General features: G+C 36.0%; 1 protein-coding gene across 6 annotated transcripts in view; it reads left to right on the top strand.

The window, feature by feature from the left end:
- The window catches only part of GCN2 (protein kinase family protein), a 124072-nt gene that overhangs the window by 28482 nt on the left and 79264 nt on the right, over positions 1-16326 (top strand). For all 6 annotated transcript variants that reach the window (XM_082878210.1, XM_028246306.2, XM_028246307.2 and 3 more), the window contains 4 exons: positions 7323-7440; positions 11116-11170; positions 11311-11471; positions 12028-12212. In XM_082878210.1, coding sequence (XP_082734336.1) covers positions 7323-7440; positions 11116-11170; positions 11311-11471; positions 12028-12212 — 519 coding nt within the window. The remainder of the gene's footprint in view (positions 1-7322; positions 7441-11115; positions 11171-11310; positions 11472-12027; positions 12213-16326) is intronic.

The following is a 16326-nucleotide window of genomic DNA, read 5'->3' on the forward strand; positions in this document are numbered from 1 at the left end:
GCAAAAATTATTCAAAAATTATTACAGTAAATCCATCTTCACATTTAGATTATTTATAATTTTTAAAATTGCAAAATATAATTTTCGTAAATATAAATCATTTTTTTACCCTTTATTTATAAAATAAAGTGTAAAAAAATTGTAAAAATTGTAAAAATTAAAAAAATTTAAAAAATTATAAAAATTATATAATTGATTATTATAAATTATTATTATATATAAAAAAATTTATAATCAATTTTTGCAATTTTTATAATCAATTTTTACATACGTATGGCAATAATTTTTATAAATTATTTAAACCATACGTATGTAAGGGTAAAAAATTTTAGGTTATGAATGGTTTGATTTATCATTTAAGTCATTTATAAAAAAATTTACCCTTAAACCATACGTATGTAAATGTGAAGATGGGTTTACTGTAAATGTAAATGTGAAGATACGTATTAAATTATTTACATACGTATTAATTATAAATTTTTATAAATTATTTTTGAATAATACATACGTATTATAAAATGTGAAGATGGGTTTACTGTGAAAAATTTTAAATAAAAAATGTAAAGATTCAAATAATACATACGTATTATAAATTATTATAAATTTTTTTATAATACATACGTATTATAAATTGTTTTTGATTATAAAAATTATAAAAATTATTTTTGATTATAAAAATTTTTATCCTTACATACGTATTATAAATCAAACCATTCATAACCTAAAAATGATTTATATTTACGAAAATTATAAAAATTATATAATTAATTATTGTAAATTATTATTATATATATAAATTATATTATTTTAATGCTTGATGGGTGTGCCCATTGGTGTGTGTGTGTGTCACTGTGTGGGTTGGCTTTGGGTGAATGAAGTAGAAACGCCATTTCAAATGGCGTTTTTAAAAAAAAAAAAAAAAAAAAAAATTATTATATGCACAGTAAAATCGCTATTTTAAATAGCGTTTTTTTGTAAAAAAATTTTCTTAAAATCGCTATTATGAATAGCGTTTTTTTGCAAGAAAATTTTGTGTGAAAATCGCTGTTGAGAAAAGCGTTTTTATCCGGACAAAAAGTAAAGCTAGAAGCGCTATTTGCAATAGCGACTTCTTAATCAAAGTCGCTATTTGTAATAGCGACTTTCCTGTTCATCTACTTTTACGGTCCTAACAGTAAAAACGCGAATAGTAATGGCGCTTTAACTTAGTTTTGGAATTCCGTCAGAAGTTGGCCTAGTTTTGGAAATACAATGAAAAAATGGCTTATATTGGGAAAAGCCCCTGATAATGATGAACTTTTGTCCCCCTCTTTTCGTTTCTTTTTAATTTAATATTCTCCACCCACTCTTCTTTTCTTTAAACATAACACCCTCTCTCCACCCATTCACTTTATTATTATTATTATGCACCATCCTTTTTCTTTTTCATTCTTTCCACACACTCATGTTCCACACTCAAATTTTTTTTTTTCCCTTAACAAACACCCTGTTATTCCCTTTTCTCTCTCAAAAAAAAAAAAAAAAAACGGTACACAGAGTCAGCCATACAGCTTATAAACAGACTAGTACACGTCACCACCTTTTTTTTTCTACCACAGTTTGTAGCATGGCACGCAGATACAAAACTTTGAAATTTCAAACAGGACCCACTTGAAATTACAACACTTTGAAATTTCAATCAAAACTTTGAAATTACAAAACTTTGAAATTTCAAAACTTTAAATCTCCCATTTCTTTTTTATTTTTTTATTACTTTCACATTCATCCACTTCTCTTCAATTTTCTTTTCTTTTATACTTTATTTTTATTTATTTATTTTTTTTTTAGTCTTCCATCCGAAGAACATGGGTATGAGTAAAAAAAAAAAAAAAAAACAAAATGGCACACCAAACCTTACCTTATTCATCTCAGGGATCAACCCCGATCACAATTTTACACACAAACACAAAAAAAAAAAAAAAAAAAACAAACAAACAACCCACATCCACAGGCGGGATTTTTCTTCTCTACTCTGCCGCCGGTCTTTTCTTCTTGCCTCCGTCCTGGGCGGCCCTTGCCGGTGTTGCCTCCGTGTTTCCCACTCCACTGGGCATGATCACTACTCCCTGCTCCTCCACTACAGCATATGGCGGCCCTCCAAATCGGAACATCACGGTGGCCTTCCGCTTCAGCTCCTTATTTTCCGCCTTTAGCACACTTATCTCTGCTCGCGCATCCTTATACATGCGCTGGAGCAGAGCCAGTTGGGCGTTTAACTGCTGCACCTCATTTGTCCTACTCTGCAGCCGGTGCGACAAGTTTGTGACCGCAGTCATGGTTTCCACGCATGACTTCAAAGTATACTGATTGGCCTCAATATCAGTTTGCACCGCCATTTTTTGCTCCACAGACCGCATCGGAAAGTTCAACGGAGCAAAACCAGAGGTGTTTGGTTGAGGTTCACTGGCCACCGCACTGGTTATCTCTCTTGTTGACTCGTTGAGGTCGGGAAAGAGAGTGAGCAGACCACGGGACGAAGAGGCCATATTCTGGGTAGCTGAACGGGAAGACGAGGCCATGTTATGGGTTGCTGAGTGTTTCAGAGAAAGGTTGGTTAAGTGTTTACAGAGTGTTTCAAGATTTGCAGCTCTTAGCGACAAGCTCTCAGAGAACGAAGAGGTTTCAACTGGTTTGTTATGCTTCCAAGCCTCAGCCTCCGCTTCGGTTTATAAAGACCATGATGAAGAGGCAGACACGCGCATCATGCGCCTCTCGGTGCTCGCCGACAACTTGGGCGCGCCTTTTGATGGCACGTCTTTTGATGGCATGCCTTTTTATGAATTGGGCACGCCTTTTGATGGCACGCCTTTTGATAGATTGGGCACACCTTTTGAGGGTGCGACTTTTTAAGGGTCCGACAAGACTCTGTAAACTGTCCCGACATTGATTCCGGTTAGTTTCTACAAGTTTCCAGCAAGACTCTGTAAACTGTCACAACAACTGTCACAACATTGTCTGCTACATCGGTCCGACATGACCTCATAAACTGTCTTCTACAACGGTCCGACATGACCCCATAAACTGTCTTCTACATCAGTCTGACACAGCCATCCAGTGTCCTCTACACCGTTATGACACCACCATACAGTGTCCTCTACATGGTTATGACACCCCCATACAGTGTCCTCTACAACGTTATGACACCACCATCCAGTGTCTTCACCAATGGTCTGACACGACCATACAGTGTCTCTTATCCTCTTTTATTTTTATGTATTTTCTTGTTTTGTTACTCTCTCCAAACTCAAGTTGGTTAGTTCCTATCCCCCTTGAGTTTGCGGGGGGCTGTTAAAATCCACCTACTCTCCACCTACTTCACCCACTTAAACCTACTCCACTAAACCTAACCCACTACACCACTACCACCTCACCTACTCCACTAAACCTAACCCACTACACCACTACCACCTCCACTTCACCTACTCCTTACCTACTACACACTCACCCTCTTCTATATATAGGAATCATGAATCATTGTAATAGAAATTAATACAAATCAATCAATAATACATAAATTCTTTCATTATGTATTTTTCTGATGACATGGTGGTTCTATTATAATTTCTTCTTAAACCAAAAGTAACACACCCAATAATTTCTCTTCACCACACTACAGCCACTGATCACCCATACTTGAATTGGCATCCCACTAAACATCACTCCAATAATGAAAGTTCTTTATTTTATTTATTTATAATTGAAATATATAACATATATTTTTTTGGGCTTTATTCAAATATATTAAAGTTATTTATTTTATTTATTTTTACATTTTTATATAATATGCCTTTTTTTAATGGGCTTTGATTGTAATATAATTAGTATCCAATATTTTTGGAATCTATAAACTAAGACCAACTATAGGCCCAATGAAGCCCATTGAACATTTTAACTGAAGCCCATCACCCTAAAGCTAGGTCAAAAAAAAAAATATATATATATATATAAAGAAAAGAAAGATAAACACAACAAATAAATGGGGCAGTTGTGACGTTTCTCTCTCTCTTTGAAGACTGGCTTGAGTCCTTCGACTGCTCTCTTCGTCTGGTCCTTCGACTGCTTCAACTTTCTCTTCTCTCTTCGTTTGTTTGCTTCATCCTCTTTTGAAAGGTATGCACCTTTCTTCTTCTTCTTCTTCTACTACTACTACTACTACCTTCTCTTCTTCTTCTTCCTCTATCCCATATCTAATTTCAAAAAAAATCATGTTCTTTTTTCTCGTCTCAGATCCATATCCTCAGATCTATACTCATACCCATGTCGTGTTGTATCGACACGGTACTTCGCCAAAAGTGACTAGTCCGTGTAACGTAGCTCTGAGAAGATTAGTGTTTCTTTGTGACAACTTTTGTAGTAAACTGCATTGTAGCCTTGTAGGCTTTGTTTTAGAGGAGGTTTGTAGTGAAGGTCTTACTTGTGGAAGGGAGACATTTGGAAGATTCGAATTTCTCAAAATTGAAGTGGTTGGAGTATGAATTATGTGTTGATCCATAAGGTCGGATGGAGTCGGAAGTAATGTCAGCAATTCATGCTTCTGGGATGCTGGATCGTATGCCTTTTTTATTTTTTGGAGGGTGTTGGTAGACTTGAGTAGGGTACAGTCTTGGAGGATGTTGACTTAGGTGTTGATTTCCAGCTTTTTGTGCTATTCTTAGATAGGTAGTATGGGGGTTATGAAATATCGGGTGTCAACAAGGATGACAATTACATAAATGAGTGAATCAAAATTTGGGTTATCCAAGGATTAGAGTGGAGGGGACCTAAATGGGTACTTTTATTTGAAATTCCCTTCGTTGGGGAGGCCAAAAGGGTCTTGGAAGAGAAATAATGGGCTGTCAGCTGAGCCATTCTATATAGGGGGTGTTTGGGAAGCAAAAGTTGAGGCTAAAATAGCCTTAAATACAAAAAAAGCCAAAAAGCCACACTAATCCATTGATTTAAAAAAAAAATAAAAAAAAAATAAATTTATAGCCCAGCCTACACTGTCAACGTGACAGTGTAGGGGACAAGTAATGATAGTCCCATCTTTTAGAAGTAAATGACAATTTTGCCCCTTTAAACCTATTTTGAAAAAATAAAGTTAGGGACAAATTTGTCATTTCAACTTCAAACATCATTTCAAACACATTTTTTAATACACAACTCAAATAAAAATCCATCTTATCTTCCCAAACATAAAAATTAAAATAACCTACTAAAATAGCCAAAAAGCCAAAAAGCCAAAAAGCCTCTAAAATAGCCACTTTCCAAACACCCACATAGACTCCTAGGGGTTTGCTAGAGGATGTTACAAACTAGGGTTAGGATCTAATAATACTTTTTGGATGAGAGTGCTACGTCTTCCATTGAACTTGGTGTGCTAAAGGAGGGGTGTTTGGTGGAAATTATTTTAAGCTAAAAGTTGATAATAAAAAAGCAGAAGCTAAAAGCACCTCTCCCCTAGCTTTTGGAAAATCATCGTTTTTCAGCTTATTTAAGCTATTTCTGCTTAATAAGCTATTAACAGAAGTTGCACCAAACAGTTTGACAAAGACTCCCAAATTAAAATAAGCTATAATAATCACCTCTTAGAATCTGTAACAAACAGCCCCAAAGTATTTTGGACCATTAATGATAGGTTTGTGAGGCTTGAGGGTTTAGGACAGTTGCAATTATTGGCATGGACTTTGAGATAATAAGCCTATGGTCTTGGTGGTTTGCTTGGTTGAAGCAGATGGGTGCCATTTTCCACCGTCAACTAGAGTTAACAAAATATTTGGCACTTAGTAGCACAAAGCGGGGGTGGGGGAGGTGGAGGGGGAGCGGAAGCGAGGGCATATAGAAGTATCTAAAATTGGGAGCACTATGGGAGAGTGTATATATTTTATATATTAAACATATAAATATATTCTAACAATTTTTTTTTTCCATCGTAGTTGTAATATATGCGTTAAAATATGACTTATTATTTGAAATTGATGTAAACTACAAAGTATCTTTTTAAAGTATAAATAAATACTATGTAAATAGGAAGTACTAGAATGAATTTGACTTTTTCTCTTTGGTTTCTTTGAGATTTGTATATTTGAGAGGTTTTATCTCAGTTGGAGCAAGTTTCTTCCTTCACGAGAGTGAGTTTCTTATAGGTTCTTACTTAGGCCTCGTTTGGGGAGTGGCTATTTTAGCCAAAAAGCCAAAAAGTTACTAAAAGTTGTCACATCACCTCTCCTCTCTATTTTTCTACACATCTTTTCATAAAAAGCCAAAAAATTACTAAAATAGCCTGTTCCCAAACGAGGCCTTAGGCCCCGTTTGAGAACAGGCTAATTTAGTAACTTTTTGGCTATTTGGCTAAAATATGAGCTAAAAAAAACTAGTATGTTTGGGATGACTTTTTGACTTTTTACGAAAAGATGTGCAAAAAGGAGAGAGAAAAGAGAATCTTTGACTTTTTGGTATGGGTTGTTGGCTTTTTGGCTAATTTTAGGAGTGCAGAATCGCATTTTAGGGTAAGAAATCTCACCCATCTGGGAGTTTCTTGCTACTAAGATTTGGCAACTATGGTGGTTGTTTGTAACCAACAAATTTGGAGCTCAAGCCTAATTTAATTGTGAGTACTAAATGTTGGAAGATGTATAATAAGAAAGGAGTTAGAATGTTCTACCTTCGGTGTAGTTTACTCTCATTGTTAAGGGAACATTTTCAAAAGCTTCTTGATTGCTGTGGAAGCAATTGCTTTGAGAAAGGGCTGCTACGGTAGTTAAACTTAACTATATATACATATATTTTCCTGCAGCATTTTTTTTATTATTTTCGATTATGATTGTACTTTACTAAAAAGTAAAGCTAATTTAGTACCCATTGGAAAGGGGTTTGGGGGGATAAATTTGTTAAAAACTTGATCTTTGGCATAATTTGCACAAAGTGGCTACGCTTTGATTTGAACTCAAAACCTCAAGATTAGTCGATTGAGATTTAACTACTGAACCAATGGCTTCGTGTGCCACTTTCTCTTTCTAATTATTTTACATTTGAATTGATTAGTATTTACTCTCTCTAATAAAAGCTTATACCAAGTTAAAAGACAAGGTGAGTAAGAGGTTTCTTTATTAGTTAAGTGCTGTTTAGTGAACCACATGAATGTCTTAGATGATTGAAAAGGAAGCCAATAGGGGCTTTGCCTATGTATTATGACTTATACTCTAGAGCATATGAGCAACAACTTGTTTTGCTGATTAAACTTGGCAGTTTGGCTTTTTTAGATTTTTCCTTGTAGTCTATGTAACTTCAATTCATTGTGGCAGGCCGTGGTGGATTTGGTCATGTTGTATTGTGCAAAAATAAGCTAGATGGAAGGCAATATGCTGTTAAGAAGATTCTCTTGAAGGACAAAAGCCCACCGGTGGATGACCGCATACTACGGTAATTATATGCCATCATATTATACAAAACATCAAACATACACTTACCTTGAAAGAAAAAAGATATGTTATCCTTTTGATGCTCTAATTGTGGTAATATGTGCTTCTCTTGATTTATTTGTTTTACTAATTTATTATCTAGTTTTATATTGCAGATTAGTAGTTTAATTCAAGTTGGAAGACAAATTATGCATCGCTAGTCCAAAAATTTAGGGTCCTATCAATATTTTAAAGGGGTTTTTGGTTAGTAGTCCCTCAATCTCTAGCTTTATTGTAAAGGATAGGTCAAAATAATTTCTTGATAGACCAAGTTTAAAATATGACAATATGACAATAATACCCTCAAGTAAAATTCACTAGCTTCTTCTCCCACCTCCTCACACTATCACAACTACTGTGGGCTATTGAAGGCCACCACCCACCGACGGTAACTTCCAGCAACGATAAGTCTTCGGCGACCACCCGGAGCAACCGATGACTCTTCGACAACCATTTTCTGGGAAGAATCTTCGTTGACCATTTCCCTACAACTCTTTAGACTCTTCTCCAATGACTCATCTCTTAACTTGCTTCAGCTTGCCACTACCTCTGGAAACTCTTCGTATCATCACACTATTTCAGTTATAGATTTATATTTAAAAAGACAGTAAAGTTTTATTGTTTGACACATACATTTATACCCCTCAATTTGAGATTTTTAACATTGAAAATTGAAATTGTTGTCCTTCAATTTAAAATATTTACATGTCATTTATAAAATTTCTATATGAAAATACAGTAAAATTTCACTGTCATACTGAGTAAAGTTTTATTGTCTAAACAACGAACAAATAAAAATCCATGTATCAAATCACATAGAAGTTGTCTTTAAGTTTAGATTAAAACAAATAGGGTATTAAAAAAATGAAAAAAACAAGATATAAATAGAGAGAGAGAGAGAGAGAGAGTGAGTAATGGTCATCGATCTCAAATCTAAGATTTCAAATTTGTTTCGAACCAAAGTCAAATTTCACTGTCCAAAATATTGAACGGTTTTCCATGCATTCAAACCACATAGAAATCATTTTTAAGTTGATCTTTAAACAAACAAGGTACCAAAACTGAATCGGGGGGGGGGGGGGAGAGAGAGAGAGAGAGAGAGAGAGAGAGAGAGAGAGAGAGAGAGATTTGAGGTCACTGGTGAAATCTGAGATGGTGGATGGGGTGAAGATGGTGGTAGATCTGAGATGGTGGACCGGTGAGAGAGAGATATTAGTGATCGGTGTCAAACCATAGATGGGGTGAGTGGCGGTGGCAGACAGTGAGATGGTAGAAAGAGAGAGATCTGATATTTTGAGAGAATTGAAAGAATTGTATAAGAGGCTTATGGGCAAAAATGTCCGAAATGTCCAAAGCATGTTGAGGTCTACTGTGATAGTCAAAGTGCCATTTGTTTAACAAAGAACCAAGTTCATCATTGCCTCTGTTTCCATTTTGTTTGAAAAATTGTGAATGAAGGGGATATTCTACTTCAGAAGTTAGTATGACATATAATTCTGTGGATATGCTCACTAAAATGTTATTTGGGATCAATTTCCAACATTGTTTGGACTTGGTCAACATCTCTAAGAATTGAGCAACTTTGGTTGCATGGCAGCGTTGATCGATCACTATGTTGGATGGAGAATTGTTGGACGTAGTCAACATCTCTTAGGTGGAGATTTGTTGCTTGTTTGGTCTAATTTATGAAGCCAAGGAAGTCAAATATGGCTGCACATGAAGAAAAACAAAGGACACAAAAGTGACTAGAGATTTTGCACACAGTTTTCAGCTGAGCTAGATTTTTGTAGAGTGGCTATAGTTAATGTCCTTATTTTTTGTTGATGGCGGTGCTCACTTTGGCCTTCTTCCCATGCATGTATAAATAGGGAGTATATGGGATGGGTTCAAAGTGCAAAAGCAAAAGTTTAGAATATAAAAGTGTAGTAGAAATCAAAGTACGTGTAAGCTAACGAGGGGTGAGGTGAGTGAGAAACACTTTGTAATTTCTTTCCATATAGTGAAATCCGCTGCACGTGGATGTAGTTGGGTTGCTGAACTATGCAAATGTTGTTGTCTTTATTGTGTGTATTGGTGTTTGTTTTTGGGTCTTGGGCATAACATTTCGATCCATGACCATTTCGTGTTGTGTTAACGTATCATGTCAAAAAATTTCACAATTAGCTAAAATTATCAAGTGTACGAAAAAAATGAATTTTTTTTTCACAAGTTAAATTTAATAAAATCTCTATTGAACGAAATTATTCCCAAGAATATTTGATTTCAACTGAATTTTATTTCGAGTAAATTACCAATAGGTCCTGCTTTTGGGGCTTATTACGCATTAAGTCCTATTGATAAATTTGTTAAATGATAAATTTATTAGTCTCTTTTGTTTTTATGAACAAATTTACAGTGATAAATTTATTAGTTAAGACCTGTAGGTAAATAAATCTAGTTAATAGGACTAATTGGTAAGTGTCCCTTTTATTTTCTTAATTTACAAAAACTATATCCTATTATTATACTTTTAACTTGATTAACTCAAATAGTACACACAAAATATATTATCTTAAATTAAAAACAGAAATAAAACGTATATTAGGCTTAAAATCGTACTTTATATACTTTTTAATAAGTTGGATGGAGTTGCATAAAAGATTAAAATGTCATGTCATCTATAGTAGAAATAATATTAAAATGTGTAACTAATTTTTTATTAAACTGGTTATCCATGTCAACTTCGTGTGATGTAGGTTCGACATTAACCCGTCCTGTTTGATGTTCGTGTTATTGGGTCGTGTCATATGTGCATTCGTGTCGGAAATGGTCAACCCTGACTTGCTAACTCTATGTACGGTTTAAGTCGTGCTATCGTGTCGTGTCAAAAATTTTCACCCTTAAAAAAACTCATCATTCTGACCAAAACTCCCTTCGTCTTCGTCTTCGTCTTCGTCTTTGTTTTTGGGTGAATAATCTTCGTAATCAACGTGGTTGAGATGGGGGACGTCGGGGAGTAATAGCTAATCTGAGAGTAAAAGGCGTTTAGAGGGAATAAGAGAGAGATGAGGTATGAGACTCAGAGATATGAGAGAGAGGAGAGAGATCATTACAAAACACAATGGAGAAAGAAGTTGAAGTCAATGGTCAATATAGAGAAAGATATTGCTGATGTAAAGATAAGGTAGAGACATTTGTGAAGATAAGGTGCAATCCTACCTATTCAATTATACAATGCCATGTGTACAAAATGATGAGTGTAAGCTGAAGAATCTCTTCACAGCTAGTATATTTTACATCTTAAAAGTGGATATAATCAGTCGGTGTGGGTGGAGTGTATATTTTTTTGTGTTGCTTGGGTTACAAGTGTTTTAGCCTGATGCCGATCGCTGCTTTCCATGAAGCTGACTGTTCATGTGTTGGTTGATTCAGTTCGGTTGGTTTGACCAGGTTGGCTTGATTTTTGAACATCCCTACCGAGAGTTTATCTATTTGTTGCTTTACTTCTTGATGTCTGCCATACGTGCTTATTGTTGTTGTTGTGGTGGTGGTGGTGGTTGCTGTAGCTGTTGTTATTAGTTCCATGTCTTACTATTTTTTTTTTTCTGGATATCATTTTTATTTTCTTTTACCCCATGTACTATTATGAGGTACTTAGAGAGGTTGCCACGCTTTCCCGGTTGCAGCATCAGCATGTTGTGCGTTACTATCAGGTATGCACTTGTAAATAGTTTTGTCTCTTCTCTGCGTGTTCTATTTCTATAAATTCAATATAGCGTTTCTTTCATGTTTTTGTTTGAAAATTTTTATTGTTTGGGCTAACCCAAATTCAATATTTGGTAAACAATGTCAGGCATGGTATGAAACAGGATTTGCTGGTTGCTATGCTGATGCCACATGGGGCTCAAGTGCTCCATTGAGCTCCAGTTTTAGTGACAAGGCTGCAAGTTCTGCAGATAATGAGAATAAGCTTGAATCGAAGTACCTTTATATTCAAATGGAATATTGCCCAAGGTAAATTTTCTCGTCTTCCTACTCCATGTTAAATTAATTTGGAACTATCTTTCTGTATATGGCCTTTGGCATCTCTCTTCTATAATTTTCAGACTCCTTTTGCTGTTTGGAGTTCACTGCATAAGTTGAATTAATGAAAATTTAATACAATTCTTGGGGTGATAAACTCTTAATGTGAATGCGCTCTAGTAGTAGACTAAATGCTAAATTTTTGGATGATTACAGCTTGTTTTTAGCTGCCTTTTGAATTGCTTTTATTCCTCCCCTTCTTTTTCGCTTTCTTTCTTGTTTGTTGCAACTAGAATAAGATAAACAAATGTCAGTTAATAATCCATGTAGAAAAGGTTTACAATGAACCACACAAAACAGTTACAGGTCCCAATGATAACCATGACATGAACTTTCTAACCTTTGATGCTTGGGCACAAAAATGATCCAAAGTTAATTTCCTTTGTTCCCCTTTTTGTTCAAATACTTTCTCATGCAGTAATTCATATTTCTCTCTGCATTTATTTTTATGTTTTCTAATTAATTTGGTTTTTTCACTTGTTTCCAGGACACTGAGGCAGAAGTTTGAATCATATAATCATTTCGATAAGGACAATGCATGGCATTTGTTTCGCCAAATTGTAGAAGGCCTGGCAAACATACATGGACAGGGAATCATCCATCGTGACTTGACTCCTAATAATATCTTCTTTGATGCTCGCAATGATATTAAAATTGGGGATTTTGGTCTTGGTACGATGCGCTTTCTATTTTGATAACGATGCTTTTCTAATTATGTCTTTGAGCTGCGTAGTGTTCATTGCTGCATCTGTTGCAAATTCATATTTTGCCAATGTTTCAGAATGCTGTTTGTATCTGAATTGTAGGATACTTAGGAGGAGATGCATGGAATTTCATTCAGGAACCAAAGTCACTTAAATGGCTGGGGACCTACAAAACCATTTTAAAAATGATAGATGTGGTACAACTTGTATAAACTTTCATTTTAATTTTCAGTTACTTTCAGTGGCTTGTAGAATATCTTGAAATGGTTGAAAGCTAGATGGAGGCTGCAGAGGAGCCTTCTTCTTTTCCCTCTTCTTCCATCTTAAGTGCCACTTGGACAGTGTCTGCCATATGGTAAAGCCCGCTAGCAGCCAATCCACAAGAGATTTGCTGATTTGGTGCCTGATGACGGTACATGGAAATCATCACATCCCCCATTCCATGGAAACTCGGATGTTGTAGCCAAATTGTAGAATAATCGAGTGTATTCATCTACAAACTTGCTTCCTTGTGTTAACTGAGTGAATTGCTAGTGAGATCGTTGCTTATAGCTCGGTGGAACAAAGGAATGGTTCATTGCAATTTTTATGTCTTCCTAGTTACACACAGTGCGATAATATTCCCGCTGATATTTTGTCCACCAAATCCTAGTTTTTTTGGCCTTTTGGGCTAAAATAGCACCGAGACAAAAGAGACTAAAATAACAAATGAGACAAAATGTCACATCAAACCCATAATCATTTCACTTTTTCTCTCACAAACATTACATCCAACTGTAAAAAAATCTAACTCTCTTTCCAAACACAACTATTTTAGCCTACTAAAATCGTCAAAAACTAAAATAGCCTACTAAAATAGCCAACTTCCAAACGGGGTAGTAATATTCTAACACTCCTCCTCAAGCTGGTGTGTAGATGTCTCTCATGCCTAGTTTGCCAAGAATATCATGAAATATTTTACTTCCCACCCCCTTTGTGAGGATGTCTGCAAGTTGTTCGCTGAACTTCAAAAGGCGTACATATCATACCGTCAAGGAGTTTCTCCTTGATGAAGTGGCGATCAATCTCAACATATTTTGTTTGGTCCCATTGAACAGAATTGTGAGCTATGTTGATGGCAGCTTTATTATCACAATATAGCCGCATGGGTTCTGCCTGGCCAATCCCTAAATCACTCAACAATAGCTTGATCCCCAAGAGTTCACACACACCTTGAGTCATAGCTCTACACTCAGCCTCTGCACTCGTTCTAGCCACCACATTCTGTTTCTTACTTCTCCATGTAACAAGATTGCCTTCCATAAAGGTGCAATATCGTGATGTAGATCTCCTATCAGTTATTGACCCTGCCCAATTAACTTCTGTATAAGCTTCTACACGGAGGTGATCATGTTTGAAAAAAAAAGAAGACCCTTTCTAGGTGAAGATTTCAAGTACTTCAGAATTTTCACAGTTGCGGTCAAGTGAATTTCATGAGGAGCACGCATAAACTGGCTAACCACACTTACAACCATAACAATATCGGGGTGAGAGTGAGATAAGTAAATGAGCTTACCTACCAGTCCCTGATACTTCCCCCTATCAACGACTGCTCCCCTTTCATCATCACCAAGTTTTTGATTACGTTCCAGTGCAGTATCACAGGCCTTACATCCAAGCATTCTTGTTTTCTTCAATAGGTCAAGCACATATTTTCTTTGTGAGATGAAAATTCCATCATTGGAGCGAGCAATTTTGATTCCCAGAAAGTAATTCAAGTTCTTCAAGTATTTGATTTCAAACTCACTTGCCAAATACCTTTTCAGCGGAGAAATTTCCTCTTCATCATCTCCAGTCAGTACTATGCCATCCACATATACAATAAGAGCAATGGTCTTACCATGAGGGGAATGCTTAACAAACAGAGTATGATCAACCTGACTCTTTTGAAGCCATATTTCGGCGTTGCTTGAGTGAATCTCTCAAACTAGGCTTTAGGTGACTGTTTGAGACCATATAAGTATTCTTGCAGTTGGCACACCTTACCCTTTGTTTGAGGAGCTTTGAAACTAGGGGGAATATCCATATACACCTCTTCTTCTATATCACCATGAAGAAAAGTATTCTTCACATCAAATTGGTGAAGTGACCAATCTAGATTAGCTACAAGAGAAAGAAGCACTCTGACTGAATTTATTTTTGCAATTGGAGCAAATGTCTCTTAGTAGTCCACTTTATAGGTCTGAGTAAAGCCCTTTGTCATAAGTCTGGCTTTATACCATTCAATTGAACCATCCGCCTTGTGTTTCACTGTGTATATCCATTGGTATCCCACTGTTCGTTTGCCCCTAGGTAACTCAGTCAAATCCTAAGTGCCATTCTTATGAAGTGCTTTTATTTCCTTTACCATGGCCAATTTCTACTTAGGAATAGTAAGAGCATCCTAAAAATGATTAGGTATACTCAGAGAATTTTTGACACAAAAGCTTTATATGAAGAGGACAAATGAGAATAAAGCACAAAGTTAGATATAGGATGATGAGTACAAAATCTTACACCCTTTCTCTTGGCAATGGGTATATCAAGATCGGTAGGCTCAAACTCAAAGGTAGCAATATCAGGAGTTTCAGGATTACCTGGACCTTTATCAAGAGAAGAAGATGACAGTGATTGATCATAAATGGTCTCTTATATCTAAGTAACTTTCTGCCTTTCTTTATCCCTGACATAGACTTGTACTTCTTGGTTCTTGGCTACATTCGATTATGTATTGCTAGTAATAGGTACCCGCTGGTGGTGGTACTGGGCCAAGAACAATAGGAGCAACGGGACTCTCTTCACACTAAGACTCCCCTTGAAGAGGTGACTTGGACGCTGGACCAGACATAAAGTAGGATTGAGACTCAAAGAAGGTGACATCCATGGACACAAACCATTTACTAGAGGGAGGATGATAACACTTGTACCCCTTTTGAGTAGGTGAGTAACCCAAGAACACACACTTGAGAGAACGAGGATCCAACTTACCTTGAGAAGGGAAATGATTATGAACAAAACATACACAACCAAAGATTTATGGAGGAATGGAAAGTTGAGACTCAGAACCTAAGAGAACTTGAAGAGGTACCCTTTTTTGTAACACTTGTGTAGGAAGACGGTTAATGAAATAGGTAGTATTGAGAACGGCCTCGCCCCAGTAGGCCTGAGGTATGCCCATAGAAACACATACAGTGAGCCATATCAAGGAGATGACGATTCTTGCGCTCTGCAATCCTATTCTGTTGAGGGTTGTTAGTGCAAGATCTTTGATGGATGATGGTCATGATTGGAAAAATATCTCGCCAACCTAGAATCAATGTACTCATCCCTTTTATCAGAATGCAATACTTTAACAACCGCCCCAAATTGGGTACTAATCGTCTTATGGAAGTTTTGAAATATAGAGAAAACCTCACTTTTTTCTTTGATGAGGTACACCCAAGTAGCACGAGAGCAGTTATCTATAACAGTAACAAACCAGCAATGACCCTTCATTGACATCACACAAGAGGGACTCCAAAATCAGAATGAACTAAAGAAAAAGGAATTGAGCTTTTATTATTACTAGGAGCAAAAGAAGCTTGGTGTTGTTTGCCAAGTCGGCAAGATTCACAATGAAATTCAGAAACTTTATTCTTGATAAAAACAGAAGGAAATAAATGTCTAAGTAATAAAAAAGATGGATGTCCTAGACTTTGATGTCACAACAATAAATCTTCCTTGGTGGATGGAGACTGGATGGAATTATGAGTCAGCTTGTTAGTCTAATCCAGTAAATAGAGACCATTTTCTGCTCTACTATTGCCAATCGTCTTCTTTGTGATATGGTCCTAAAATAGACAAGAATCAGGGGAAAAGGTTACACTATAACTCAAATACCAAGTAAGACGTCTCAATGACAATAGGTTAACAGAAAAATTAGGAATATGTAAACCATAAGACAAAGATAGAGAAGGGGTGGCACTGATTAAACCTTTTGCAGAGATAGAAGAAATAGTATCATCACTAATCCTAACTTTATCTTGATCAAAGGCTGGTGTATAGTCTGAGAAGAGATCAGAAGA

Source organism: Camellia sinensis, chromosome 7 (genome assembly GCF_055761805.1).
Source record: "Camellia sinensis isolate YWXY chromosome 7, ASM5576180v1, whole genome shotgun sequence".
NCBI classification, from domain to species: domain Eukaryota; kingdom Viridiplantae; phylum Streptophyta; class Magnoliopsida; order Ericales; family Theaceae; genus Camellia; species Camellia sinensis.